A 15,489-nucleotide genomic window follows, 5' to 3' on the forward strand; every position below is an offset into this window, starting at 1 on the left:
AGGTGGTCTCTGTGACCAACCCTGTTTATTTTCAGCTCTTATGTACGCAGCCCAAGCTGGGCTGTTCAAGGTGTTGGTTGCAGAACAGGCAAAAGTGAAAAGAACTGCATTTATTTGGTTACAGTTTTATGACTTCGCCCTCAGTCTTTTGCCGTTGTCTCTATTTCTCATGCTTTTGTTCAGCTCACCAGCAAGATGGTGATACACAGAACATCACATGAGACCAAAAATCAGCATACAGCTATCATGCGCCGTCAATATCTGCTACTCGATTGGTGTAGCAAATTTGATCAGGCCCTGGTGCCACTTGCAGCACTACTGACAGTATAAACAAAGGCTTTCAAATCAGCATTTAGTAGCAGCTTTGAGCCTTTCGGTATTGATCCTTCTATTGATACACTTGATGCTCAACCCCCCCCCCCCCAATACTTCTTTTACTAGATCTGGTGTATTTGCACTTATAAGTTCGTTTAACTGGCAAGTAATACCTGCTATGTGTACAACATATGATTTGCACGGGGCGGGGTGTTGTTCAGGGGTCATGCCAATTCACCTGTAGCCCTGTTGATCATTGCATGTTAGAGTTCTTCCTCATCCATGAATATTCACTTTAGCTCATTTTTGTGAAATGAATCCTGTGGTTTTTGACAAACACAGATCAATAGAATTATGCCTAAGGACTATAGCAAATAAGGATTGCCTAAGTGGTTTGTCAATGGACATTCAAAGTCATCTCTCACTAGGGAAAGTGTTTTTGATACAGATCTGACCATGAGAATCTTTCTACTTTCTCTTTACTATTATCCTTCTGTGTATTTGGGCTCAGCTCCAGTCTTGTGCTAGATGGACTAATGGCCTGGCAGCGTAATGCATCTTCCCATGTTCATACTGACTAGCTTACAGCTGAATTTGTGAAAGGTTTGCGGTAAGAAGTACATGGACCAGGGAATTACAATTCCAGCCCAACATTGTTTTCAAGAAGGATTGGAGTTAATTGGTTATTGTTTATGTTGTTAAGTTTCCCCACTTGTATTTTTTCCAAAAACAAGTGCCATGTTATACCTTTTATTAAGGGCAGCCAAAATGAGACAAAGCATGGCCCACACTTTTGAGTTGCCCAGAACTCTTAGTTAGACAGGCTAATAAAAAACCAAGAGTGGGGGAGGGGATTAGGAAAAAATGGATCTTTCAGGCCATAACCTTAAGGCTCCTGTTAGATATATGCCTTAAGATCATAGCCTAAAAGATCCTCTTTTTCCCTCTGTCTCTTTTTTTAGAAATAAAAAACTTCTATACAGATAATTCACAGTGGGTAGCCGTGTTACTCTGTCTGCAGTAGTAGAAAAGAGCAAGAGTCCAGTAGCACCTTAAAGACTAACAAAAATATTTTCTGGCAGGGTATGAGCTTTCGTGAGCCACAGCTCACTTCATATATCTGAAGAAGTGAACTGTGGCTCACGAAAGCTCATACCCTGCCAGAAAATATTTTTGTTAGTCTTTAAGGTGCTACTGGACTCTTGCTCTTTTCGACTACTTCTATACAGAGTTGTGTTGATTTGGTTATTTTTAATTTAAAAATTTGCTGTGGACCAACATGATTATCCGTGAACACATGAAACTGGCATATACTGAAGCAGACCACTGGTCCATCAATGTCATTATTGTCTAAGGCTGGCAACAGTTCTCCAGGATGTCGGTCATAGGTCTTTTACCTCCCTTATTGTCTGGTCCTTTTAACTAGAGATGCTGGGGATTGAACCTGGTACCTTCTGCATGCCCAGCAGATGTTCACCCACTGAGCCGTAGCCCCTCCCTTTGTCTTTTTTCTGTTGTAGGTTCAGTGATTCTCATCCTTTCAGTGATGGATGCCTCTTTCTCCTTTTAGTGGTTGGATACTGGCTTATCTTTCAGTCCAACCCCCCCCCCCGCTATAATTTAATCTATTTTCCACCCCCAGATCATCAGGTTACTCCTCCCCTACCAGATAAAAGGATAATGCCACTTCTTAAAAGAGTACAGAACAGCTCCTAGGTGCATATTGTGTTTTGACATAAAGAGGTGGTGAGCACAGGTGATTGTGTGAAGGGCAAGAAGTAAACCCAATGCAGGATGGCCTGTGTTACTTTAAAAACTCATATTGGTATACTGCTTCCAATCCTTGAAAATAGTTTAAGTTTATCAAGAGTCAATGAATCCCTGTTCAGTGTGCTTCTTGTTTTTTCATGGTAGTTTCACAGTCATTGATGACTTTACATTGTAATGCAGATCAATGGTATAATTAATTAGACTACTTAAGTGCCTATGTTTTTGGAGAAGAGACTAAAGACCAATATGCCCCTATTGCTGAATTCATTTCTCATGTTTACTGCATGGTGGGTAGCTATGTGAAAGGTAATTTGTAGCCATATCATTAGTATCTGGACTGCAATCCTAAGGATTCTATCCTGAGAGTAAGCCGTCTTGAATAACATGGGACTTACCTCTGACAGGATTGCACCTTAAATTGTCACTTCCACCAGTGAACTATGCACTGTATGTCAATAGTCTTCTGATGGATAACTAAGATTATGTAATGAAATATTACAGACCTAAAACTTTCTGTACACAGGTTAGCCAGTACACATTTGCTATGTGCAGCTACAGAGAGAAGAAATCTGAGCCTCAGGAATTAATGCAGCTTGACGGATACACAGTGGACTATACAGCGCCTCATTCAGGTATTTTAGGATAAAATGCTCACTAGTTATGTAACTGTTGTATTCTTGCAGATAGATTCTCTTTGGAACCATGCAAAAAATCACAAAAATGCTAGTCTAAGTTGCCAGTATCATAGCATATTCAGGTGTTCGCTGCTGTGAAATGCAGAGTTCCTAAACGGTAATTATTTACTGCACAGTATCAACTGGGTGCTTCTCTTGTTCTATTCTTGACTCTATTGGAATAGAGAGAGCAGATTTTACTGTTCAGTCAACAGACCTATTTCAGTAATACAATAGTCATTAAAACAAATTATAGTATTTGTACATGTTCGTTAACACAATTCTTTCAAAATCAATATCTGGTTTTAAAAGGTAAAGGTCCCCTGTGCAAGCACCAGGTCATTCCTGACCCATGGGGTGACGTCACATCCCGACATTTCCAAGGCAGACTTTGTTTTGCGGGGTGGTTTGCCAGTGCCTTCCCCAGTCATCTTCCCTTTACCCCCAGCAAGCTGGGTACTCATTTCACCGACCTCGGAAGGATGGAAGGCTGAGTCAACCTTGAGCCGGCTACCTGAAACCGACTTCCGTCGGGATCGAACTTAGGTCATGAGCAGAGCTTTTGACTGCAGTACTGAAGCTTACCCCTCTGCGCCTCCGGGCTCTGGTCTTACTATATTAAAAAAAATAAGATTAACCACCAAGGGTGTGGGGGGGAACATGATTTTCTTTTTTAAAAATTCTTAATATTTATCAGTTGTCTGTGGGAACTGAAGCAACAGATTTATTTTTGCCTTCTGAGGGAAAAGTCGGTTTTTATCTAAGCCAGCAAAATCGCTGGAGCCAGCCCTGACTCTGACTTCCCAATTTTGCAGGTCTCCAAGGTGGCCAGATGTTCTTCAATGCTGTAAAAGAAGGTGACACTGTGATATTTGCCAGTGATGATGAGCAGGATAGAATCCTGTGGGTTCAAGCCATGTACAGAGCAACGGGTCAGTCTTATAAGCCTGTTCCTGCAAGTCAGGCACAGAAGATGAACTCAAAAGGAAGCAATATCCACACCGATCTGTCACACAGTAAGTTTATTTTTATTTTTTTTAACTTCATGAAATTCTTTATTGTAGTTCATCAATATTAAACTTGATTTTCCCTGACAGGTTTGTGCCATTAATAGCCGCAGAATGCTTGACTTGCCGCTCATTACTACCGTTGTATTACCTTTAAAAATATGTTAAAGTTCAAATATTTATTCCCATGGAAACAATACTAAAGGACATTATTTTATTTTTAGCAATTTCATTTGTTTGAAAATGTATGTTGTGGATCTTGGTCACTTCATGGCCCAGTGGCTGCGCAGCATCTACTTGAAAGCTACAGTGACCAGTTGTGGTAGTCATGACAGCACCCAACCAAGATTGCACCCAGTGGAGGAAGGGGGATCAAGGTGCTGGTTGGGTGAAACAGCCACAGTTCCTCCCAGTCTGAACAGTTTTTAGCAAATGGCACATGGATCCTGGGCTGTATCCCAGATGCCAGGTGTAGCTCCCATTTGTTGGGGCTTAGGTGGGGTGTGTCTGCCCAGTGGTTAGCAGAAGGAGGTATGGATTGGATTAGGGCTGTGCATATCAAGAAACCTGAACAGAAAAAAAGCCATTTCAGTAAATTTCAGGTTCGGGTTTACCGAACTCCAAAACCTGGGGGGAAGCCAAAGCTAAGTTGGCCATTCCCGAAAAAAACGGGTAATTATCTGGCTTTTTTGGGTTTTCCCCAGGCTTTGCAAAGCTCCTGGGGAGACTTTTTTTGAGATAGAGCCCTCAAACATGTAGGGTAGCTTTCAGGGACTCTCCTTGCAAGAACTCCCAAGTTTGCTGAAGATTGGGTCAGGGGGTCCAAAGTTATGGGGTCTGGAAGAGGTCGCCCCCTCCCACCTCCATACTGGAAGGTAAGAGATTCTCTGTTTGCTAATCGGCTAATGCTTGTCTATGGAGGAGGGAGGGGGCGACCCCTCCAGAGCCCATAACACCGGACACCCTGACCGAATCTTCACCAAACTTTGGGATTCATGCAAGGAGAATCCCTGAAAGCTACCCTGAAAAATCTGGGACCTCTACCCCACAGGAGCTTCGCAAAAAATCCCCTTTGTTTTCTATTATAGGAATTTTCCATTAGCCGACTTTCGCTACATAGACATAATCCTGCAGAAGTCGGCTAATGGAAAATTCCCATAATAGAAAACAAAGGACATTTTTTGCAACGCTCCTGTGGGGGCATTTTATTCATTGGTTCTTGTAGGTTATCCGGGCTGTGTAACCGTGGTCTTGGAATTTTCTTTCCTGACGTTTTGCCAGCAGCTGTGGCCGGCATCTTCAGAGGAGTAACACTGAAGGACAGTGTCTCTCAGTGTGTAGGAAGAGTCAGAGAGGGGTTGGGTTTGAGCTGAGTACTGTCCTGCAGAAGTAATGTGCTAATCATTGTCCTGTAAGTATCAAGATAATGTACTAATGATTTTATTCATGTTTCTTGCCCAAATTTCAGTAAATGATCTGTCATCACTGTTGGTAGTTTGAGCCTGAAATTGTGAAGAATTGAATATAATTAATATTCTTACTCATGGAAAACAGTCCTAGCTGAGACTGTTTATTTAAAGTAACATTGTCAACAAGTTTACATAGTAGTTTTTTTAAAATGTTGAGCTTGTATGTCAAATGTTTAGTACACCAGAACTGTAGTCTTGCAGCCTCAATTCTGTGGTTTGCATATGTTAGTGGCTCTCAAGCCATCATCATGTACATTTATTTCATAAAAACCTATTCTGCCTTTTTTAAAATGTGCAATAAAGGTGATTTACATTTCAAAGGCGATGTGCAATAAAGTTGAATTACATTTCAATGTACAAATGTACAAAACAAAAATTGATCATAAAACTATTATGGGATCAATATATCAAATGCCAGTGTAACATAGCTGGGATCCAGAACATTTTCCAACTGTAAAGTAGAAAGTACAAGAAGCATTGGAAGAACCAAGAGCTAATATAGCAATGTCAACTTCTCCCAAAATATACTTGGAACTACTGCAACTGCCCATCAACCACAGTTTTGCACACCAAAGATGTCCCTATATTAACTCTGCACAGAGGGCATTGATCGCTATGTAGCAATGTCACAAAAGCCTTGATGATCTCACTTAACCCATGCACTCGCGCATGCACACACACACTCTCTGTATGAGCATTCTGCCCGAAGAGCACACAACTCCTCCTTTACCAGAAGCCTCATTAGTCGAGCTGTGTCACAGAATGGTGTGAAGCTGTGCAGGTTTATCACAGTTGGGATGTCCCCACTAGGGATCGCTCCCTCCCCCCACACCCCCTCCTTTCCTCCTGCTCTCTTCAGGCCTGGAGCAGGCAAGGGCATTAACTAACTGCCACCACTCAGGTTCTAGGGCCAGGGTCCCCAACCTTTTTGAGCATGCAGGCCCATTTGGAATTCTGACATGGCACCGTGGGTGCAGCAACAGAATGACTGCTGCAGGAGGCAGCGCCAGCCACAAAATGCTTGCCACTGTGTAGATTCTTGTGCTGTGTTAACAGCTGCTGCTAAAGCAACATTTTAAAAAAATTCACAACCAATCAGAAGCCTTGCTGGGCAAAAGCCCTACCTGGCCACAATATAGCAAAGAAGGGATTCATCACAGGTTGATGTACACACATCCAGAAGCACTGTTCATTATGCATCAGATTGTGTGAGCAACTGCCTGTAGCTGAAGGCAACAATGGTTGTCATCGGAGCTGGCCTCCCTACCTTCCTCCATGCTGCTATCGACTTCATTGGGGGTCCTGGTTGTTTTTCCAGGCCCACAGTTGCCCTATGCTTCAGAGAAGAGCGCCACTTGTTAATAATCTGTGTGTGTGTGTGAAGTGTCGTCAAGTCGCAGCTGACTTATGGCGACCCCTTTTGGGGTTTTCATGGCAAGAGACTATCAGAGGTGTGTGAGAGATCCCCCTCTCTGAGTTTGCTTCTCCAAATCAGTTGCTCAGACGTTGATACAGAAACAATAGATTTATTGAAGCCTTCAGGAGATGAGACAGGCACAGGTAGAAAGTTGCAAGTGAGGGGCTATACGGGTTTACAGAATATATTGACTCCAGGGCACTGGGGCACTGGGGTTCACACTTATTGTTATGGGAAGTTACAAGCTTGGCATAATACAAAACATCAGACGGATCCCAGGAAGTCTGGTGCGGCTATCACACTTCCAAGGCCGCACCGGCCTGAGGGAGTACTGGCAGGAAGAACAGCGGGGGGGGAAGATACATGGGCCATCAGGCCTGGCGCCTGAGACCAGAAGGTGTGAACTGCTTTTACGAGTTCACTGATAACACCGCAGGTGATGGAAAGCAGAGACACAAAGACAGAGACCCTCACATTCTGCCCCCCTTAAGGCCCCCCTCCGAGAGGACGAGGCTTATCGGGATAAGCGAGGTGGAATTCACGGACCAAGCGAGGAGCTGCCATGTGGGGTGCGGCCACCCATTCGTCATGAGCGGAGCCAAGGTTTTTCCAGCGAACAAAGTAAAACAGTTTCCCTTTCTTCCATTTGGAATCTAAAACCTTGGATATTTCCAAATGGGTATCCCCTCCTACTACGGTAGGAATCTCATGAGCGGGAGGGGGGTGGAACTGGGGAGCTGCTACATAAGGTTTGAGGAGGTTTATATGGAAGACTGGATGAACTCCCTTGAGAGTCTTAGGGAGACTCAGTTCCACGGTAACCTCGTTGATTACTCTGGCAATGGGGAAAGGTCCTACATAACGGTCGCTCAGTTTTTTGCAGGGGCGAAGAGAGCGGAGGTTTTTGGTGGACAGATAGACTTGCTCCCCCACCTTGAGTTCCCATCCCGGAGACCGGTGTTTGTCTGCTTGTTCCTTGTACTTGCTTTTTGCCCTTTCCAGATTTTTGAGCAACCATGGCCAGGTGGATTTAACCACCTGAATCCACTCCTGAAGATCAGGGGTAGACTGGAGCTCTGGCGAGACGGGGGCAGAACCGAAAGGGCCAAAATCCGTCCCGTATATAACTTGGAAGGGACTAAAGCCGGTAGAGGAATGAGGCGCATTGTTGTACGCATATTCGGCAAATGGCAGCAGGTCGACCCAGTCGTCCTGGTGGAAATTTACATAGCAACGCAAATAACATTCTACTACCGCATTTACTCGTTCCGTTTGACCATCCGTTTGGGGGTGATAGGCGGAAGAAAGGCCCTGTTCCTCCACTCCCATTAACTTTAGGAAAGCCCGCCAGAATTTGGCAACAAACTGGACCCCCCGGTCGGAGAGGACCTTCCTCGGGATCGAGTGTAGCCTGAGGACGTGCGTGATGAACAGTTTAGCTAAGCCCTGGGCTGAAGGAAGACCTGCACATGGAACGAAATGAACCTGTTTGGAAAAGAGGTCTGTGATAACCCAGAGAACCGTTTTCCCCCGACTTGGAGGTAGGTCGGTGATAAAATCCATGGCGATGACTTCCCAGGGACGGGAGGGGTTCTCAAGCGGTTTGAGAAGCCCCGGGGGTTTTCCCATCCGTTTCTTGGCTGTGGCGCAGGTGGGGCAGCTGCGCACATACAACTCTACATCAGATCTCATACCGGGCCACCAGAATTGCCTTCGAACCAGGTGAAGCGTTTTTATGAAACCAAAATGACCCGCTAGCCTGGCCCCATGTACAAGTCCCAATACTTCTTTGCGAAGGGAAGATGGGACATATAGTTTCCCCCCTTGCACCCACCAAGTGTTGGTTCGTTCCAAGCCAGTGGGGAGGAGATGGTGCTCCTCCTCCTGTAAGGAGGCGTCCCGGAGTCGCTGTTGGAATGCTTCCGGGATACCTTTGAGCGTAGGGGGGGTCTCCGGTTGGCGGGCTTGGGATCGGGTGGTGACGGCCAAGCCAGGGACTTCCCCTCGCTGTTCGGGAGTGAACAGGGAGTCGACGGGGCGATCGAAATCGTTGCGATACTGGGGAAGTCGTGACAAAGCATCAGCTAGGGCATTTTCTTTGCCAGGGACATGTTTGAGGGTGAACCGGAATTTTGCAAAAAATTGGGCCCACCGAATTTGTTTGGCATTGAGTTTTCTAGCTCCCTTGAGAGCCTCAAGATTCTTGTGATCTGTGCACACTTCGAACGGCAGCTCGGCCCCCTCCAAGAAGTGTCTCCATATGGTAAGGGCATGTTTGACCGCTGCTGCCTCCTTCTCCCAAATGGCCCAGTTGATTTCGGACTGGGAAAACTTCTTGGAGAAGTAGGCGCATGGCCTCAACCGTCCCCCCTCATCCCTCTGCAATAGGGCCCCGCCCATGGCTACATCCGAGGCATCCACCTGCACCACGAAGGGCTTGGTGCAATCCGGGTGAGCCAAAACGGGTTCGGATGAAAAAAGTAGCTTTAAACGTTCAAAAGCTTGCTGGCACTGGGGAGACCATTGCAGACGGGCTGAGGGGAGTGCGGCGCTAGCCCCCCTGTCCTTGGTACGCAACAGGGCAGTGAGGGGAAGCGCAACTTGGGCAAAGTTGGGAATGAAATTCCGGTAAAAGTTGGCAAACCCCAAAAACTGTTGAAGTTGGCGGCGGGTAGTGGGGGTTTCCCAGTCCCGCACCGCCTGGACCTTGGCGGGGTCCATTTCCAACCCTTGGTGGGAAATCACATACCCCAGAAATGTAATAGAAGGTTGGTGGAATTCACACTTGGACACCTTAGCATACAGTTTGTGCTCCCGCAGCCGCTGGAGCACTTCTCGCACTAGGCGCACATGTTCTTCCATGGTCTCAGAGTAAATGAGAATGTCATCGAGAAATACCACCACCCCCCGAAACAGTAAATCATGCAAAACTTCATTAATTAATTGCATAAAGACACTCGGAGCCCCCGAAAGTCCGAACGGCATGACCAGGTACTCAAACATCCCAAAACAACTGGAAAAGGCCGTTTTGGGTTCGTCTCCTTCTTTGATACGAATGCGGTGGTAGGCTTCTACCAAGTCCAGTTTGGTGAAGATTCGGCCCTCCTTTAATTGTGCTAGAAGGTCAGGAATAAGAGGGAGGGGGTAAGCATTAGACTGGGTGACTGCGTTCAGTCTGCGAAAGTCAATACACAGTCTTAAATCTCCCGTCTTTTTCTTTACAAAGAAAGCTGGGGCTGAATAAGGAGCCTTGGAGGGGCGTATGAAACCCCTCGCCAGATTGACATCCAGATAGTCTCGCAATACAGTCTTTTCACTAGGGCTCATGGGGTAAACCTTTCCCTTAGACAGTTTGCCTTCCCCTACAATCTCGATGGCACAGTCCGTTTCTCTGTGGGGAGGCAGTTCGTCGCACTCTCTAACATCGAAAACATCAGTAAACTGCGAGTACTCAGAGGGTAATTGAGGAGAGACTGGGGCGGGGGACCCTACCAGTGCGGCGGCTGGAGTTCTGAGTACCCGTTCCTTGTCATGCAACCCACAGGGGTTTTCGGGGAAGGAAAGCACCCGTTTAACCCAATCAATGGAGGGATTGTGTCCCCTTAACCAGTTCATCCCTAACACCACAGGGGTTACAATAGGGGCGATGGTGAAATACAACCGTTCCCAATGTTCCCCCACGGACATAATCACGGCTGCAGTTCTGTGGGTCACAGGGCCCCGTTTAAAGTCACTCCCGTCCATTTGGGAAAAACGGAGGGGTCCCGGAAGCCGCTTGCGCCGGACACCCAACTTCTTGGCTGTTTCCTCATTTATCATGGTGCGGGCACACCCCGAGTCGACCAACGCGGGGACCTCTAACGGGGGACCCCCTTTGGGTAGGGACAGATGAACACGCACAAATACATTGTCCTCTTGGGCGCTTACCATCGGTGGAGCTCCTTGCACAACGATAGGGACGGTCTGCTGCGGAGCCCCCTCTACAGCAGACCGACGGCGTTTTTTGCCGGCTGTTCCCACTCTTCCTCCTCGCTGGAAGAGGGGGACGGGGTGGTGGCTTCCGGGGAGCCGTCCGAATCAAAGACGGTATTTGTAATCCGGGACCCCGATGGGACCGTAGAGTCGGATGCCCCATCCTGGGGGCGCGCGTGGAGAGCGGAGGGTGCGCCGGAGCGCCGGCTCAGTAGTCCACTTCTGCGGCGAGGCTGGCTGTCGGCGGCCGGTTTCGTCGGCTCGGCCTGGGTTTGGCGGGGGGGGGTCGGACGGCCTGAGCGAGAGGGGCATTGCGATGCAAAGTGACCCTTTCCCCCGCAGATCAGGCAGACGCCGGCCTCGAACCGCTTGCGGCGTTCCGCGGCCGAGAGACCCCCGCCACCCCCTTGCCGGAGTTCCCGGCCACGGTCACCTCGGGGCCTGGGGTCTCGCCCAAGCCGTTGCTTGGACAAGTTCAGGAGTTGTTTGCGATTCTCGATGTCAGCAGCATGGCGAACCCAACCTTCCACATCCGGGGGGTTCCCTTGCATGAAGGCCCAATGTTGGAGGTCTGGGTTGAGACCCTCCCTGAAACATTGTACCAAAGTAGCTTCACTCCAGTCCAGAATTCGGCTAGCCAGTGACTGGAACTCACTTGCATACTGCGCCACCGACTTAGTCCCTTGGCGCAGTTGCATCAGGGAGGCTTTAGCCCGCTCACCCAGAGTCGGGTCCTCAAAACGGTTTCGGAGTGCTACCATGAACTCGTCCAGGGTTCGCAGCACCGGCGAGCGGAGTTCATACTGCAACACCATCCAGGCAGCCGCCTCCCCTTGCAGTAAGGAAGCCACGTACTGCACCCGGGACTCCTCAGAAACGAAGGTTCGGCCTTGTTCCCGCATAAAAATGTCTACTTGGACCATAAAAAAGGTCAACTGGTCTCCCGACCCGTCATACGTGACTTTCAGGTCCCGACGGGCCGGGGGGGCAGGGGTTGCGGGCGGAACTACCGGCGCCCCGTCTGGGGGAGCACCGGCTGGAGGTTGCAACTTCAGCGCATCTAGGGTCGTGGCCATCTCACCCATTACGCGTTGCATGATCTCCATCTGCTCCTGCATAGCCCGGCGGTCTTCCTGCCACTGCTTTCGTTCTTCCTCCATGAGGGCCTCTTTGCGGGCCGGGTCCCCTTCGAGTCCCGTGCTGGGGAAGGCCAACCGGCGATCCTTCGCCGCAGTCCGCGAGAGCGACCAGCCCTTGGGAGAGTCCAGCCAATAAGTAAGCCCCCGGGGACGTCCGTCCCGATCTTGGTCGGGTGCGCGACCCTTCGGTTCCTTTGGCTTGGCTCCCTCCTCCTTCGGGTCCGGCTTCTCCGGCTCGTCCGGTTCCTTGGGGGCATCGGGGTTAGGGGTGGTGTCCTCGTCGGCTGACATTCTGTCCAAAGCGGTACAGCTGCAGTCCGAGAGGCAAGGACTTGCAACTTAATGTGAGAGATCCCCCTCTCTGAGTTTGCTTCTCCAAATCAGTTGCTCAGACGTTGATACAGAAACAATAGATTTATTGAAGCCTTCAGGAGATGAGACAGGCACAGGTAGAAAGTTGCAAGTGAGGGGCTATACGGGTTTACAGAATATATTGACTCCAGGGCACTGGGGCACTGGGGTTCACACTTATTGTTATGGGAAGTTACAAGCTTGGCATAATACAAAACATCAGACGGATCCCAGGAAGTCTGGTGCGGCTATCACACTTCCAAGGCCGCACCGGCCTGAGGGAGTACTGGCAGGAAGAACAGCGGGGGGGGAAGATACATGGGCCATCAGGCCTGGCGCCTGAGACCAGAAGGTGTGAACTGCTTTTACGAGTTCACTGATAACACCGCAGGTGATGGAAAGCAGAGACACAAAGACAGAGACCCTCACAAGGTGGTTTGCCAGTGCCTTCCTCTGCACAGCAACCCTGGTATTACTTGGTGGTCTCCCATCCAAATACTAACCAGGGCTGACCCTGCTTAGCTTCCAAGATCTGACAAGATCAGGCTAGCCTGGGCCATCCAGGTCAGGGCCTGTTAATAGTCTAGCAATGTTTAATCATTAGGAATTGACTTTTTAAATGTTATGGTGTATTTATTATACATTAGGGTTTTATTATATTGTTGAATGATTTTAATGATGTTAGTTCAACCTTGGCCAGTATATTAATAAAATAAATGTATCTGGCTGACCTCCCATGTTTGTTCTCATACGGCCATCAGACTAATAGGGAATCAATTTGTGTTGATGTGCGTATAAACAAGTAGTCAAGGCCTTAAATGCCTAACAGCAGACAATAAATACATATAGATCTTCAAAAGCATTAATAACTGCACATAAACAAATGCGTATTTTTTCTTTTAATAAAAGAGAGAGCGCAATAACAACATAAAGAAAGATCAAGGCTACAGATTCTTCACGGAGGGCTTGCTTGAATTAACGTTCATGAGACAAAGCACAAAGGAGAGCTGTTCTCTTTTCTTTCTATATTGCATATATTTTATGCAGCAATCAAACAGCTGATAAATTGTGATGGAATTGTTGGAAACGGGGAGGGATTCAGAAACATTAAATTAATAGCAAACTGTTTAATCAAAATCACACAGCATCGGAATTAAAATGCCATCCAGACAAAGCTAATTCCCACTGGTTACTATTTTTCTTAATATGTCTTCATGCATAAGATGAGCTCTTTTTTATAATTTAGCTGTGGAATAAATGAGGATCTTTTTGGGTGCTCTTTTGCTATCACTGAGTTGCACATATGTCTTACTGACTTCGGTGGGATTTAACTGTGCACAGGATTATAGCCTAAAGGGTGTTTAATCATACATGGTGTTGCTTCATGAACTCCAGCAAAATATACTGCAGTTTCTGTGGGTGATTATCTCATACCTTAAATCATCAATGTACTGTCACACCGTTTATTTGCTATATCCACCTTGGTGAAATCTGTCACATGAATGTGACTCCTGCTTTGACAGTGCAGAGCCAAGTGATATGAATTAGTTTGTGCATCTTTTCAACATGAGATGCTGCAGATCCTTCAGCTTGAATTAAATAATTCTTCCATCTGCAAATACAGCTGAAAGTTGAACTTGACATGGATCAATATGATCTGGGGCTAAATTTCTAAATGTGACTGATTATGTTAGCATCATGCCTGCAAATCAATATAGAGTTTTATTATGAACTGGACTCTATAATTGGGTTTAATCAATAAACTTTTGTCTCCTTTTCTATAGAAATTTTAGATTTGTACTATGCAGGGGGGGTTTTCCCTTTCCAAAAGTACGTTAAGGATGCATCTTTTCTAGTAATGAACATAAAAAGACCTATATTTGAAATTAAAGGAACAAAGAAACAGAGACTTTATTGTAAGGGTTAAGTCAATTTGGAGTTGATCGCAAACTGTTCTCTCCCAGTGTTGCATAGAGCATCTAAGTGAGCTAATGTGCTAATGCAGAACTAGTCCTTTTGGCCACTGGAAGGCTTTTTTCGGTCCATACGTGGTAGACAAACTCACATTGAGGACTTTGACAAAACATACCCATTAACGAAAGCAATCACTAGAGCTTGTCTTTTGATAAACCCGCGGGGTTCAAAGGCGTTGAAAGATGCAATCTGCAAACAATAAGTTCAGGTCTGTGATTGAAGTGCCATTTGAGATGTTATATATAATTTACACACACTCATTTTTTTTTTACTGCTCCCGATTTCAGTTAGAGGTGCTTTTTGCCATTACTACATTAAGGTTAGTTTTATTAAAAGCTGAGTATAAAAAGCAGGAGGCTGGAAATGACCCTGCACCAAGCTAGTGTGTTCATTTCTGCTCCAGTTTGCCATTTGAGAAATGGGCTTCCAGAGATGATGTTTCTTTGATACTATGGTCTGTGATGGACATCTTGATAATGCCCATCAGTACAGACGTGTGTAAGTATGTGTTATACAGATACAAGGTCCAGTAATCCGGCAACTAGCAGAGTATTTTATTTAAACAGTTTTTCCAAGAATACATTATGTGTTTTGCCAATATGTGTTATCGCTGAAGTTCTCCAGAGGCACCGCACACTATTAAAATAAACACTGCACCCCCCTTTCTGAAAATAAGTATGGGTGGATTTGGTCAAGATGAACTGAGTGTGATTTAGCTGATCCCTGGAAGAGAGTTTCCCTGCCTTTGAGCCATTTATCCATTTCCGTGTGGTTATATTTAAATCCTGGTTGTTTGCCTCGATGATATAGTGATGGCAGTTTATCCTGGGGAGGAGAAGCAGGGGTGACAGTGAGGGGACAGAAGGTACGGGAGAAAAAAATCTGAATAAAGCTATTTTCCAGTTAAACCTGAAATCAGAGTCTTAAAGTGGGATCATCTCATCTCAATTCATACACTCTTTCTCCTTCCTCACAATCCAGCTGCCGATCGTGTGCAGAAGCATGGCATGGATGAGTTTATTTCTGCTAATCCTTGCAAGTTTGACCATGCCACACTCTTTAGAGTACTTCAGAGGCAGACCTTGGATCACCGATTGAACGATTCCTATTCTTGCTTGGTGAGTAAAAAGGCTGGGATGAAAGGAGTGAGGGTGGGGGCAGGAGAGAAAAACGTGAGAAATAGTTGTTGCAAAGTGGTCTTTTCTTCCAGACTCATTTAATAACTGTGCGTGAGGTTGGGATAAAGGATTTCAATCGATTGGCTTCAAATTTGAAAATTATACACTTGAAGACTACTGCTGTGCCACTCAATAGAGAAGATAATAGACTCAAACTGACTCTGAACCGTGGTTTATCTGCTCCTCTAGGGAGGGCTGAATAAAAACAGAAGGCTTTAATAAA

General features: G+C 46.5%; 1 protein-coding gene across 10 annotated transcripts in view; it reads left to right on the forward strand.

The window, feature by feature from the left end:
* The window catches only part of CADPS2 (calcium dependent secretion activator 2), a 401,370-nt gene that overhangs the window by 235,204 nt on the left and 150,677 nt on the right, over positions 1-15,489 (forward strand). For all 10 annotated transcript variants that reach the window (XM_056846115.1, XM_056846117.1, XM_056846119.1 and 7 more), the window contains exons 10-12: positions 2,609-2,717; positions 3,575-3,775; positions 15,070-15,206. In XM_056846115.1, the coding sequence (XP_056702093.1) occupies positions 2,609-2,717; positions 3,575-3,775; positions 15,070-15,206 (447 nt within the window). The remainder of the gene's footprint in view (positions 1-2,608; positions 2,718-3,574; positions 3,776-15,069; positions 15,207-15,489) is intronic.

This window comes from Euleptes europaea, chromosome 3 (assembly GCF_029931775.1).
Source record: "Euleptes europaea isolate rEulEur1 chromosome 3, rEulEur1.hap1, whole genome shotgun sequence".
Taxonomy (NCBI): domain Eukaryota; kingdom Metazoa; phylum Chordata; class Lepidosauria; order Squamata; family Sphaerodactylidae; genus Euleptes; species Euleptes europaea.